The following is a 13,294-nucleotide window of genomic DNA, read 5'->3' on the forward strand; positions in this document are numbered from 1 at the left end:
TAGCAGCAACAACCTGAGTGAGAAAAGAAAAAAAAAAATACCACACATTTACAAGACATATATACACGTGTATAGAGATACACATGAAAATACAGACAGATAGAAACTAAAAATATATATTTTCCTTTAACTTTTAGCCAGGTCTCAGATATGAACTTAAAAAAATAGTTAGATCCTGTTTGTGGTTCCGTGGTGTATGAATTCTTTTAAAGCCTTTATGAAGTCACCTCATCTTTTGGAAGCTTGTGTGTACCAGTCAACGAATGCATTACATTTTCTACAGAGAGAATTGGAATCCTGTCTCATATGGGGTGCTCCTTAAGGTGGGATAATTTAAAACAATGGCTCTCCCTTTTCAACTGGATGGGTGACTTACCAAAAGACCTTAACAAACAGAGCATAACAAAAAGCAAGGTTTCTCCTGGGAGTTTTGAAGTATAATGGCCTATTATCAAAAATGTATAGCAATTGCTAAGTTATTTTGGAAACATTATTTTGGGGATTAGTATTTCGATCCTCAGAAGCTCTCAGTTTAAAGGGGCAGTTTTTGCAGAGGCAGAGAAAGAAAGATGGCATCAGGGCAGGGCCTGGGCACTAGACTGTTGCCTGGGTGGAGTCTGAAACAAAAGGTTCTGAGAAGACACACAAACTTTCAGTATAGGGGAGGAAAACACTAGGAACACAAGGCTTCAGAAGTTACTTTGTTCATTTCTAGTTTTTTGGTTTTGGTCAGTGCAGAAAACTATATCACAAGTAGGCAATTTTAGAATTTTGTGCACGTTTGGAAGCTTCTAGGTACCAATGAAAATAAATATTCCATTCATTTTGTTTAATTTTAGAACTGCAGTCCTCAAATTTAATCTTAAGGAAAACGAGTTCGGAGAGATGGAACATTACCCATAATGGCCACCGTAATCCTGGATTACTTTTAGTTTGTTCAATGCACTTAGTAAAATTGTGCATGTGGACTTTTCATAGTTTTGAAACGTAAAACAGGCTGGACTCCCTGAAAGAAAGCTGCCCTCAAAACATTTAGATGGGGCTTCCCTGGTGGCTCAGTGGTTGAGAATCTGCCTGCCAATGCAGGAGACACGGGTTCGAGCCCTGGTCTGGGAAGATCCCACATGCCGCGGAGCGGCTGGGCCCGTGAGCCACAATTACTGAGCCTGCGCGTCTGGAGCCTGTGCTCCGCAACAAGAAAGCGTGCGATAGTGAGAGGCCCGCGCACCGCGATGAAAAGTGGCCCCCACTTGCCACAACTAGAGAAAGCCCTCGCACAGAAACGAAGACCCAACACAGCCATAAATAAATAAATAAATAAAAATTAAAAAAAAGAAAAGAGTTCTCATCACAAAGGAAAAAACTTTAAAAAAAAAAAAACAAAAGACATTTAGATGAACAGGATCCCATTTCCTCAAGTTATCCTGGAATCGCAAGAAAAGTGCCACAGTTATAGCCCAGATTAAAAAAAAATTGAAAAAAAATTGTATCCCAGTGAGCTCAATCTCCAAAAGAAAACATTGGGCTTCCCTGGTGGCGCAGTGGTTGAGAATTGGCCTGCCAATGCAGGGGACGCGGGTTCGAGCCCTGGTCTGGGAAGATCCCACATGCCGTGGAGCAACTAGGCCCGTGAGCCACAACTACTGAGCCTGCGCGTTTGGAGCCTGTGCTCCGCAACAAGAGAGGCCACGACAGTGAGAGGCCCGCGCACTGCGATGAAGAGTGGCCCCCGCTCGCCGCAACTAGAGGAAGCCCTCGCACAGAAACGAAGACCCAACACAGCCAAAAATAAATAAATAAATAAATAAATTAAAAAAAAATCCTTAAAATCCTCTTAGTCCATGTCACCCAACCTGATTTAAAGAAGAAAAAAGAAAACATTGCTCCTGGGTGCTTCAGAAAACAAATGAGTGCTCACCAAGGATGAAGCCTTGATACAGAAAGAACAAAACCTGAAACTGAGTCCCTTTAAAACTAATTTCCCCTGCTGAATTTGTGATTAGCCTCTCTATCCAAAACTTTATTCCCTTTCTTGTCCCTCCCCTGTTCTCCTGATTGAGGAGTATCAAAGTAAATGGGAAATTAAAACCAAGGAGGACACTGCGAGACTTTTCTGAGTACAAAATCACCTCGGTGTCCCCTGTTCCTTTTTTGTAGGAAAAAGGTTTTGGTCTTCTATACCTTCCCTGAATTCCAAAGAGCAATCTCAACCAGTTAATGATTAGAAGAATAAAGTCAAAGGACTCCTAGTTCCTCCTGAAGTGATATAAAAGAGAATCTGAAGCATATCTTTGAGTTGTTCTGCAGAAAATAAGAACTTCCCACCAAGTGAGGATGGGGATGTTGACAGAAAAAAACAAGTACAATGTGGGAGCTTTGAGTTCAGTTTTATTAGGGGCTTACTGAGGACTATAGCCCGGAAGACAGCCTCTCAGATTGCTCTGAGGAACTGCTGTGAAGAGTTAGGGTGAGAGGTCAGTATTGTACATGTTTTTGGTAAAGGGGGGATACGTGCAATGAAGCACACATTTTGGCAGAAGTTTGCTGCTATTCACTAGAAGGTTGCTGGTAGTGACCATGAGCATATGTCTCCTAGAGTGATTTTTTTTTAATTAATTAATTTTTTTTGGCTGCATTGGGTCTCCATTGCTGCACGTGGGCTTTCTCTAGTTGTGGCAAGTGGAGGCTACTCTTCATTGCGGTGCACGGGCTTCTCATTGCGGTGGCTTCTCTTGTTGTGGAGCATGGGCTCTAGGCGCGCAGGCTTCAGTAGTTGTGGCACGCGGGCTCAGTAGTTGTGGCTCACGGCCTCTAGAGCACAGGCTCAGTAGTTGTGGTGCACGGGCTTAGTTGCTCCATGGCATGTGGGATCTTCCCTGACCAGGGCTCGAACCTGTGTCCCCTGCATTTGCAGGTGGATTCTTGACCACTGTGCCACCAGGGAAGCCCCTGAAGACTATATATTTTACAGGCTCTGTTATCCACACTTCACAGAACTTTCAGAAATAGGAAACAAAGAGCTAAAATATATTACAATTTGAAAATAAAAAGTGAAAATTTATGATTACCCTCATAACGAACTTATAGTAATTTTTAGATTACATGTTTCATTATTACATACTTAAGTATATTCATAAAGAAGTTTTTCTGAAAGAAAGTTCAAGGTAATTCTCACAAGTGTGGAATAGCCTGTTTTAAAGAATAACGCAGTTCTCATAAAGAGAAAAATATTTTTTCTGTTTTTTTGCTGTCTCATTTTATGGTGTCTATATGAGATGATGGATGCTTACTAAACCTATTGTGGTAATTATTTCAATATATGTAAGTCAGAATATTATGCCCTACACCTTAAACTTATACAGTGGTTATGTCAGTACAAGTTGGAGGTGGGGGAAGGTGGTTTTAAAAGTAAAATAAAACACTTAAGAAAAAAAAGCAAGAACAATGCAATTTATAACAATTTAAAAAAACACACTGGGGCTTCCCTCGTGGTGCAGTGGTTGAGAATCTGCCTGCCAATGCAGGGGACACGGATTCGAGCCCTGGTCTGGGAAGATCCCACATGCCGCGGAGCAACTGGGCCCGTGAGCCACAACTACTGAGCCTGCGCGTCTGGAGCCTGTGCTCCGCAACAAGAGAGGCCGCGATAGTGAGAGGCCCGCGCACCGCGATGAAGAGTGGCCCCCGCTTGCCGCAACTAGAGAAAGCCCTCGCACAGAAACGAAGACCCAACACAGACAAATAAATAAATAAGTGAAATTCTTTTAAAAAATACACTGCATTTTTTACAGTGATGGTTAGTGACAGCAATTATCACATGCTTTAGTCCTCCAGTCTCAGACCCCAGGTTTTGTCCCCGAGTCTCTGGAACCGAGAGAGAGCGTTGAGTTTGGCCTCTTGGCTGAATGAGTAATAGAAAAGTTGTTCTGTACGGTGTCAGTATGAAATGGCCCATTCTACCTAGGGAGAGTTTTGTATTTCTCATGCTAGTGTGTAATACAGAGGCAAGTCCAGCTCTTGTTTCCTTAAGCTACATAAATTCTAACTGCAGGAGATTTTACGGGATCCAACCACTGTCCCACAGCTACCACTTGCAGACCGTTTCCAACCACTGAATTGCTGTAGCATCACGAGCGGGACAATGCGAGCAACCTGGTGGCAAAAACAGCTTTTTATTGAAACCATTCTCAACTTGTTAAGAGGAAACGTCTTAGCTTCCGACGTAAGTATCACACACAACTGTTAAGCTTTTACACAAAACGGCTCAAGACAGTAAGTTAAAAAGATTACTTCCAAGACACGGAGAAGCACCGCCTCCTCCCGGCCTTCTGCCCCGCCCTCCGTGGGTCTGTGCACAAAACTGGCTCCGTCGTCGCCCCTCCCCTCGCCCGTAGCGCCCCGCCCAGGCTCCGCCCCCGGAAGCCCGGCTTCTATCTCCACGCTGGGGTTTTTTTTACCGAACCGGAAGTGGGGAGCGCGGAGAGAAGGTCGCGCAGAAGCCGGTAAGTTCCTCTTTCCTAGTGTAAGTCTGTGCCGCGTGGCCCACCCCCTCCCCCCGTTACTCCGTCCTCAGGGTCTCTGAGTCACTACGGACCTAAAATCCCAGCACCCGGCCCTCCGCCCCCAGTACATCCAGACGTCGCCGTTACGGGTCGGGTATCTTTTCATTTGGGTTTAAATTTGCTCCGAGGCTGGTCGCTGACCTTGGCTTTTCTGCCTTCGGTCCACGTAGACACCGCCTTTCGCTACATTTTCCTGCTTAAAACCCATTACTGGGGGGTGGGGGGCGAACCCATGGAGGCGGAACCACTGTAGTCACAATTCGCATTCAGATATACGATCTGTCAATGCTAGAGCCAAAGGGAGGCAGAAAAGACCAAGTATGCCACAAAGGCGAACCTGCTTCCTGCTCCTCTGCCTGCCTTTGGCTCTTAGGCCAAGTCTCCAACCACTGAGATGTTGCGGTGCCCCCTCCCTTATGTAGCTCAAATAAAAGCAGTAATAAACCACAACACACACACACACACACCCATCCATTACCACCTCCGCTCGCCCCTCCACCCCGCATGTAAAGCCCTCTTCGTTGAGGTGGATTCGTGCCCCCCAGCCTCGCCCTCTCGGCCCCTGGAGGGCAGCGCCGGCCGCCCCTTTCTCGGAGAGGCCGCGTCCTCTCTCCGGTCCTGGGGTTCTGCAGAGCCCGCCCCTCTCCTGAGACCCCCTCCCTCCCTCCCCGCCCCCTCTGTCCTCGCGTCTCCTCAGGCCGGTCCTTCGGCTTCTCTGGCCTCCCCTTCCTGGTCAGCCCTTCCCCTCACCCCGCGTAGGGGGAGGTGACCTGGGCCAGACGTGTGACACCCAGTGTTCTTCTGTCCCAAATTCCACCTGATGGAAAATGGTCTTTTCCTGTAGGGGAAGTAGCAAGTGAATAAAAATAGAGAAGTAAATAAAAAAGCCGGATCTCCAGGGATTGGAGAGCAACATAGAGAGAGGCCCTGGATCAGCTATGGACGAGAGGTAACAGCGGTGAGGCAATTCACAGAGAGAGTTGGGAGAGAGGATAGAAGAGTTTGAACCATGGCCTTCAAAGCAGCTTGGTGCTGGGAGACAAAGAGTACAACTAGTGATCAGAAGATCAGGGGAACAGAGAGAGCAGGAAGGAGGCCCAGCCTCCTGGGGCGCCGGAGAGTGGGAAGGAAGGGAGTGTAACAGGGACGGAAGGGGTGTAACTGGAGGGCAGAGAGGGAGCAGAGGTGGTGGGAAATAAGAGGCAGTAATACTTAGAGATTGTCGACTGAAAAAAAATGCACAACGCGAGAGTTGTGAGTTAAGTTCTGTTTCTGCAAAATGAGGACTATAGCCCAGGAGACCGCGTTTCACAAAGCTCCGAGAAGCTGATTTTAGTGACAGAAGCATACATGCAGAAAAGCACCTCTTTTCCTGCAGAAGGTTGTTGCTAGTCTCATGAAGGTTACTGCTAGTCACGCAGAGCAGACGTCACCATGAAGGATTTTAGTGTTTTCCTAGATACGAGGAGATGCAATAATTGGGCTCATAAAATTTTCTAAAAATATCTTAACTATCTGAAGACCTATTCTGCCAGTTTTTCCCAGAGCACAGAGTGCCTCTTTCCTGATGCCCACCCTGAACTCCTTTCATGGGGTGGTGAAGGTCAGCAGCTGCAGCAGGTCATGATTTCATCCTTATAGAGGTAGATGTCAAATGCCAGTTTGTAGTTGGGAAGATTTTGGGCAATCCGAAAGGTTGGGGAGAAACAGCTTCAAGAGGGAGAACAAGTTGCAGAGTCGGGGTGGGACAGGTGTGAGGGAAGAAATAGAGAGGAGGGCAGAAACAGCAGGAGAGCAGAGGGGAACAAAAGGAGAGGCAGAAGCATGGAAAGAAATAGGGTGGCAGATAAACGGAATGAAATGGAAACACAGTAGTGCAGGTAGGTGGTGGGAGCTGGATGCAGACGGATGGTGAGTTGTTTGGATGTGGATGATTAAGTCGTGATATATGATTTGTGGCTTTAGAATATAGTGAATTTAAACTCTGTTTAAATTATACATATGAGGATGAGAATTGCAAAGCTGTTGTCTACAAGACTTGTGCATTTTGTAATTACTTGTAATTACAAAGAGAAGGTTCCTTTGCTCTGGCACATGAAAAATGGTCCTGGTTTTTTAAGTTGGAGGGATGATAAGGACGAACTCTGCCCACTGACCCTTCAGGCAACCTTTTCAGAATTCACTTCCACCTGGTTCTCCTCACTACATTCAGATCTTCTCAGAAAGGTCTCCTCTCTGGGCCTCACGGACCCCACTTACACCATGGAGACGTGAAACTAGACTAGAAACTCTGGAGTGTGAGTGGTCCCGACCCACAGAATGACTGGCCAGGTTAGGTGTGTGTCTGTGTGTGGCAGTTCTTCTTGGAGAGAGTGTCCGTTTGTATTTAGAACCTGAATTTGGTCCCAGTCCTCCCAGAATGAAAAAGAAAAACACAGATTCTAGAACCGAAACAAGAACATATGCTCAGAGTAAAAGTTACCATAAGTCAGACATATATATTTCTCTGCGTTCAGTGTAATTTGAAGAGAGTTTAGAGTTTATGTCCGTTCTGGCACTCAGACCTCCACTGGCTCTTATTTGCCCTCAGGACAAATCCCAACTCCTCACTGTGGCTACTCAGCCCTGTATCATCAGGGCCCTGCCGGTGTCTCCAGCCTCCTCCTGGGAGCTGACCCTTTTCTCATGGTTCACTCTGCCCTGGGCACTTTCACCTTTTCTCTGTTCCCCCCAATTTTTCTGTCTCAGATCTTAGTTCCTGCTCTTACCTTCTCCCTTTAAGTCACCATAGCACAGGCCCTTTGTCCCCCTTCAGGTCTAGACTCAGATGCCCTCCCATCCCCTCCTGACAGTCTCTTTCACGGTACCCAGGTTTTATTGCCTCTGTATCAATCACCCTTACCAGAAATGCCCGTCTCCATTGATTATTTGAAGTCTTTGCCGTTTTCCTTTCATTTAAAGGCTCACAGTGTTCCTCTTCTTTCCAGGATGGCTGCAGTATCTCACTGTGGGGATGTCTTTAGGTGCTGGGACTGTGGGTTGGGCTGAATAATCCTCAGGGAAAACCACGGGCACAGGGTAGCCCCTGCTACAGCCCCCTGGTGTTCCAGGCTGTGCACATCCGTGACCAGTTGCCACCTTGGACAGAAGCTTTGCCTTCCAGCAGGTCATCTGCTCAGAGTCAGGGTTAGTGATTTCACGGTGTAAGTGTGAAACACAAGGCTGGAAGCTAAGGGGGCATGCGGTGGCCCCCCTCAAAGAGCTAGGGTATCTTTTAATTACCGATGAGTGGGGAGACAGGAGACAAGAAGCTTGGGACCATCTGTCTTTGAGACTTCCTTACTGAATTCAAATGCCTTTGTAACTGCACTCTATAATGTCCCCAGTTGCTGGCAAGGTTTCCCAGGAGGGCCAACGTCTTGACCTTCATATTGAATGCCCAGTGTCCTTTGGGTGGCATCTTGTGAATATTCCTGTTGGAATGTGTTTTCTTTTTTTTATATACATTTATTTATTTAATTTATTTATTAATAAATAAATGGCTGCATTGGGTCTTCGTTGCTGCACATGAGCTTTCTCTAGTTGTGGCGAGCGGGGGCTACTCTTCGTTTCGGTGCACGGGCTTCTCATTGTGGTGGTTTCTCCTCTTGTGGAGCATGGGCTCCAGGCACGTGGTCTTTGGTAGTTGTGGCACACGGGCTCAGTAGTTGTGGCTCACAGGCTTAGTTGCTCCGCAGTGTGTGGGATCTTCCCGGACCAGGGCTCGAACCTGTGCTTTCCCTTGCATTGGCAGGCGGATTCTTGACTACTGCGCCACCGGGGAAGTCCTGGAATGTGTTTCTGAGAGGTCTTCGTGCCTTTTAGCCCTGTTTGCCTTTTAGCCCTGTCTGCCCATGAGTGCATGGGGGAGAGGCAGAACAATTGCGAAGTTGGAAGGGAGGCTGTAAGGGTCTGCTGGAGGGGTTGGGCAGCAAGTGGGGGCTTCAGAGTTCTCCCCATGAATTGTTTGTGCACCTGTCCCTTGTGGACTCAAGGGGTGTGTGGAACTGTTGGCAAGTGAAGTCTTCTTTCTGGATGGAGCACCTGGAATTGCGTTTATGGGTAGCTGTGGGGTGCATTGTGTGGTCTATGAAACCCACCTGCGGCTAGATATCAAAGGGAACATAATTGTTACAGCGAGGGAAGTATACGCCCTCCAGTGACCATTACTGCATTATTCACAGCAGCCAAGATGTAGACAGAACCAAATGTTCTCTGATAAATGAATGGGTGTAGAAAATTTATGTCTGCCATAAATTATGACAGAAAAAGACACATATTTAACGTGGAAACTAAAAATGTGAAACTCATAGAGCCATAGAGTATAAAGGTTGTTAGGAGTTGGATGGTGGGGTTAATGGGGAGATGTTGCTCAAAGGTTACAAAGGTCCAGTTGCGAAATTAGTAAGTTCAACATGTTCGTCTAATGCCCAGCATGCTGACGGTAGTTAATCACACTGTGTTTCTATATACTTGGAATTTGCTGGGAGAGTAACACTTAAGTGGTCTCACTACACGGAAACAAAATGGTAATTGTGAGTTGACGGAAGTGTAAATAACTTTTTTGTGATAATTATTACAGAGTGTCTACATCTGTCAAATCATTGTATGCTTCATTCATGTACCGTTGTTACTCATCAGTTATACCTCAGTTAAGCTGGGAAAGAATAAGAAAGTGGGGGCTGTGCTGGGCTTGCCTCCTCTGAGCACTGCTCAACCCAGGCTTCCCATTAGATCGATGTGATATTTTTCATATACATGTTTTATACTTTACTCTGACCAGAGATTCCCCTTCAGATAGTCCAACCTCAACAATATTTGAGGTGCCCCAGGTGATTCCAATCTGGATCCCTCACTGAGCATCGTGACTCTGGGTCCCCCCGTTCCTGAGGGCCGAGATCTGGGCTGAGGCTGAGGGGCTCTGCTCTGCGTGGGGATGGATCAGGGCTGGTCTGTGACCTGCAGGGGGTCGTCGGGTCCAGCTGAGGTGCCCGCTGCTGCTGTGTACGTGGGGGCCTCACCAGGAGGGGAGCCTGATCTGAAGGAAAGGGTGGGAAAACTCCCTTGTTGGTCTCTGTGTGGGAGTTTACTGTCCTGAGCCCCTCCTGGGACAGTGGGCAGCAGGGGACTGTCTGTTCCACATGCTGAGGTCTTCCCTGTGTGTGTGTGGTGGTGACTCAGGAAGGGGCTGTGTTGATTCTGAGCATTAAACAGCATCTTTTCCACTTTCAGGATCGACCTCTAAACATTCATGTTGTCTAAGGAAGAAGCCCTTAAGAGGCAAAAGAGGAAAGAACTGGAGTCTGCAATGGCTCTTTCTCAGGTAAAGTCATATTCTGATTGGATTCTCAGTCAGTCCTTCCTGAAATGCCCTTCTTTGGACTCGCTAACCTCTGACTCTGAAGTATCCTGCCTGACACCTGTACAGTCACAGTCACCCGGGTCCTTCCCTCAGGGCCTGTCATCTCCACTTAGATCCCGTCTCCCCATGACCCAGTGACCTGGAACTTGTGAAGAGGCTCCTCTGGGTGTAGTCCTGGGCTGGGCTTCACCCCCATGGATTTAGTCGGGGTGTCAATGCTATTGGGCAGCAGCAGTTGCTTAGGGGCCCCATCTGGATGCACTGTCTACTCTCTGTAAACCAGGATCTAGATGGTGCACCTGAAAGTCGGGTATTAATGTGCACAATACCTGGTAAAATCTGGAAATCAGGCCAACTAAGGGTAATTTGTTCTGACTTATTCGAAGGCAATTGAAGCTAAGTGAGCAAGTCACTGACTAAATCTTAACGACTGGGAATGGAATGGGAAGGTCAGAACTAGACATCAGTGATAGAGGGTGTTTTATTCCATCCTGGAATTTAAACTATGAAATCAACCTAAACCTCTGACCGTTGGAAAGTCTTTTTTTTTTTTTTTAATTAATTAATTAATTAATTAATTAATTTATGGTTGTGTTGTGTCTTCGTTTCTGTGCGAGGGCTTTCTCTAGTTGTGGCAAGCGGGGGCCACTCTTCATCGCGGTGCGCAGGCCTCTCACCATCGCGGCCTCTCTTGTTGCGGAGCACAGGCTCCAGACGCGCAGGCTCAGTAATTGTGGCTCACGGGCCTAGTTGCTCCGCGGCGTGTGGGATCCTCCCAGATCAGGGCTCGAACCCGTGTCCCCTGCATTGGCAGGCGGATTCCCAACCACTGCGCCACCAGGGAAGCCCTGGAAATTCTTTATATCACTTTCATCACCTCCATTCCTGAGAGGTTGTCTTTTTACTCTGTGGATTGTATCTTTTGACACACAGTATTTACCTTTGATGCAGGTTAGGGACCAGCTGTACTTTTTTGCTTGTAGATATCTAGTTTCTCAGCACCGTTTGTTATTGAGACTGTCCTTTCCCATTTGCTTAGTCTTGGCACCCTTTTCTATACATTTTCCATATATTCCAGGGATTGTTTGAGTTTTCTCATCTGTTCCATTGGCTTATGTATCTGCGTTTATGCCAGTACCACATCATCTTGATTACTTTGTAATCTGTTTTGAAATCTAAAACTGATGGGCTTGGTCCATGGCCATGATCTTCAGGTCCAAGTGCTTCCAGCCCTGGCCCCCTGCAGACAAGGGTGGCTACTCGCTGGATCACTTTGGTGAATGTAAAAGCTTTAAAGAGAATTTCGTGAAGTGTCTCCAGGGCAATAGTTTTAACAATACTTTGCAGAAATGAAACAAAACAATATATTTAGAATGTAGGATGGAGAGGCAACTGATGTTACAAGAACCCCTGGAAAAACTGGAATTTGGAGATTTGCTTGTTTGTTTTTGTTTTCTCTTCTTTTTGGCCATGCAACGTGGCATGCGGGATCTTTGTTCCCTGACTAGGCAATGAACCTTCGTCCCCTGCAGTGGAAGCACTGAGTCTTAACCACTGGACCACCAGGAGGTCCTGGGGTTTGGAGATTTGCTAGATGGAAAATCAGAGAGAAAAACTGAACCTTGATGGGAAGAAGACTGCAGGACAGTGTGGGAACATCTGGATGACGTCGCCGCCCTGATGACCTTGCCACTCCAAGGGTGTGCTTGTACGTACTGTGACTCAGGAAGGGGCTTTGCGGATGCCCGAGAGATGCCGCTGAAATCAAGACAGACACCCCGCCCTGGTAATGGCTCGTCTTCTAAGAATCCCCAAAGGATTTTGGAAAACCATTGTCCCTTTTAGATTCCCATTTTCCCCCAGGTGTGTTAGGTTTTCTCATTAAGTCCTAGTGGGTGACAGGGCTCCCAGGGAGGTAAGGTGCCAGGTGACATCTGCGTAGTGAGTGGAACTTTGGGCTCCCGTGTGGTGCTGGATTCACATCACAGGCTCTGTGTCTTTTCAGCGCTCATGTGCTAAATGTTCACGATTAGCGGTCTGTTACGTAGACAGAGATTGTCAGGGAAACTTTTCGTAGCAGATGGTTTCCTCTTCGTACTCATAAATACATACGCCCTTTATTTCTTTCTGGGGGAGCAGATGGTGCACTGCACAGCATGTGGAATCTTAGTTCCTCGACCGGGGCTCGAACCCGTGCCCCCTGCGGTGGAAGCATGGAGTCCTAACCACTGGACCGCCAGGGGAGTCCCTGACCTTTATTTCTTTTTTTCTTTTCTTTTCTTTTTTCTTTCTTTTTTTTTTTTTTTTAACAAAAATAGAGGACACGTTCAGAAGTGGGAAATGGTCTGGCTTTTGAGATACCTGACTTCTTGCTTTTTTTCTGGTGATGCCCGAGCACCAGGTATCTTTCTAACCAAGTGTCATTTTCTGATTTGTATCACGCTATGTTTGTAAAACTGGGTGTTTAATTTCAAGAACTCATTTGTTGTCACTGAGAAAAAAAAATGAAAATAAAAATGACTGACTCTATCTTCTTTTTCAAGAGTATTTTGGATATTTGGGGTCCCTTGAGATTCCCTGTTAATTTTATTTTATTTTTGTAATTTTAAAATGTTTTAATAAATTTATTTATTTTATTTATTTACTTTTGGCTGCATTGGGTCTTCGTTGCTGCACGCGGGCTTTCTCTAGTTGCGGTGAGTGGGGGCTACTCTTCATTGCGGTGCGCCCCCTGTTAATTATAGCATGATTTTTTCTATTCCTACAAAAATTGCCCTTGAAATTTTGATAGGGATTCCATTGAATCTGTAGGACACTTTGGGTGATTTGGTCATTTTAAGAATATTAAAATTGGACTTCCCTGGTGGCGCAGTGGTTAAGAATCTGCCTCCCAATGCAGGGGACACAGGTTCGAGCCCTGGTCTGGGAAGATCCCACATGCCGCGGAGCAACTAAGTCCGTGCGCCACAACTACAGAGCCTGTGCTCTAGAGCCCACGTGCTGCAACTACTGAGCCTGCGCTCTAGAGCCCACGTGCTGCAACTACTGAAGCCCGCACGCCTAGAGCCTGTGCTCCGCAAGGAGAGAAGCCACCACAATGAGAAGCCCGCACACCACAACGAAGAGGAGCCCCCGCTCGCCGCAACCAGAGAAAGCCCGTGCACAGCAACAAAGACCCAACACAGCCAAAAATAAATAAATAAATAAATAAAATTAATAAAAAAAAATATTAAAATTGGAATATTCCAATCCACGAGTACAGGGTGTGTTTCTATTTATTTGTATCTCCATGAACTTCTTTTAGAACGTTTAGTAGTTTTCAGTGTACAAG

At 46.5% G+C, this 13,294-nt stretch overlaps 1 protein-coding gene across 6 annotated transcripts in view; it reads left to right on the plus strand.

The window, feature by feature from the left end:
- The window catches only part of LOC309616851 (zinc finger protein 836-like), a gene marked incomplete at its 3' end in the record, with an annotated part of 476,825 nt that overhangs the window by 406,573 nt on the left and 56,958 nt on the right, over positions 1-13,294 (plus strand). For 5 of the 6 annotated variants that reach the window (XR_014237626.1, XR_014237627.1, XR_014237628.1 and 2 more), the window contains 2 exons: positions 4,052-4,222; positions 9,834-9,924. Coding sequence is in view for 3 of the 6 variants with exons in the window: in XM_082368096.1 (XP_082224222.1) it covers positions 9,853-9,924 (72 nt within the window). The remainder of the gene's footprint in view (positions 1-4,051; positions 4,223-9,833; positions 9,925-13,294) is intronic. The other variant, XM_082368089.1, reaches the window with a different exon arrangement.

This window comes from Balaenoptera borealis, assembly GCF_965194805.1.
Source record: "Balaenoptera borealis genome assembly, chromosome: 19".
Taxonomy (NCBI): Eukaryota; Metazoa; Chordata; class Mammalia; order Artiodactyla; family Balaenopteridae; genus Balaenoptera; species Balaenoptera borealis.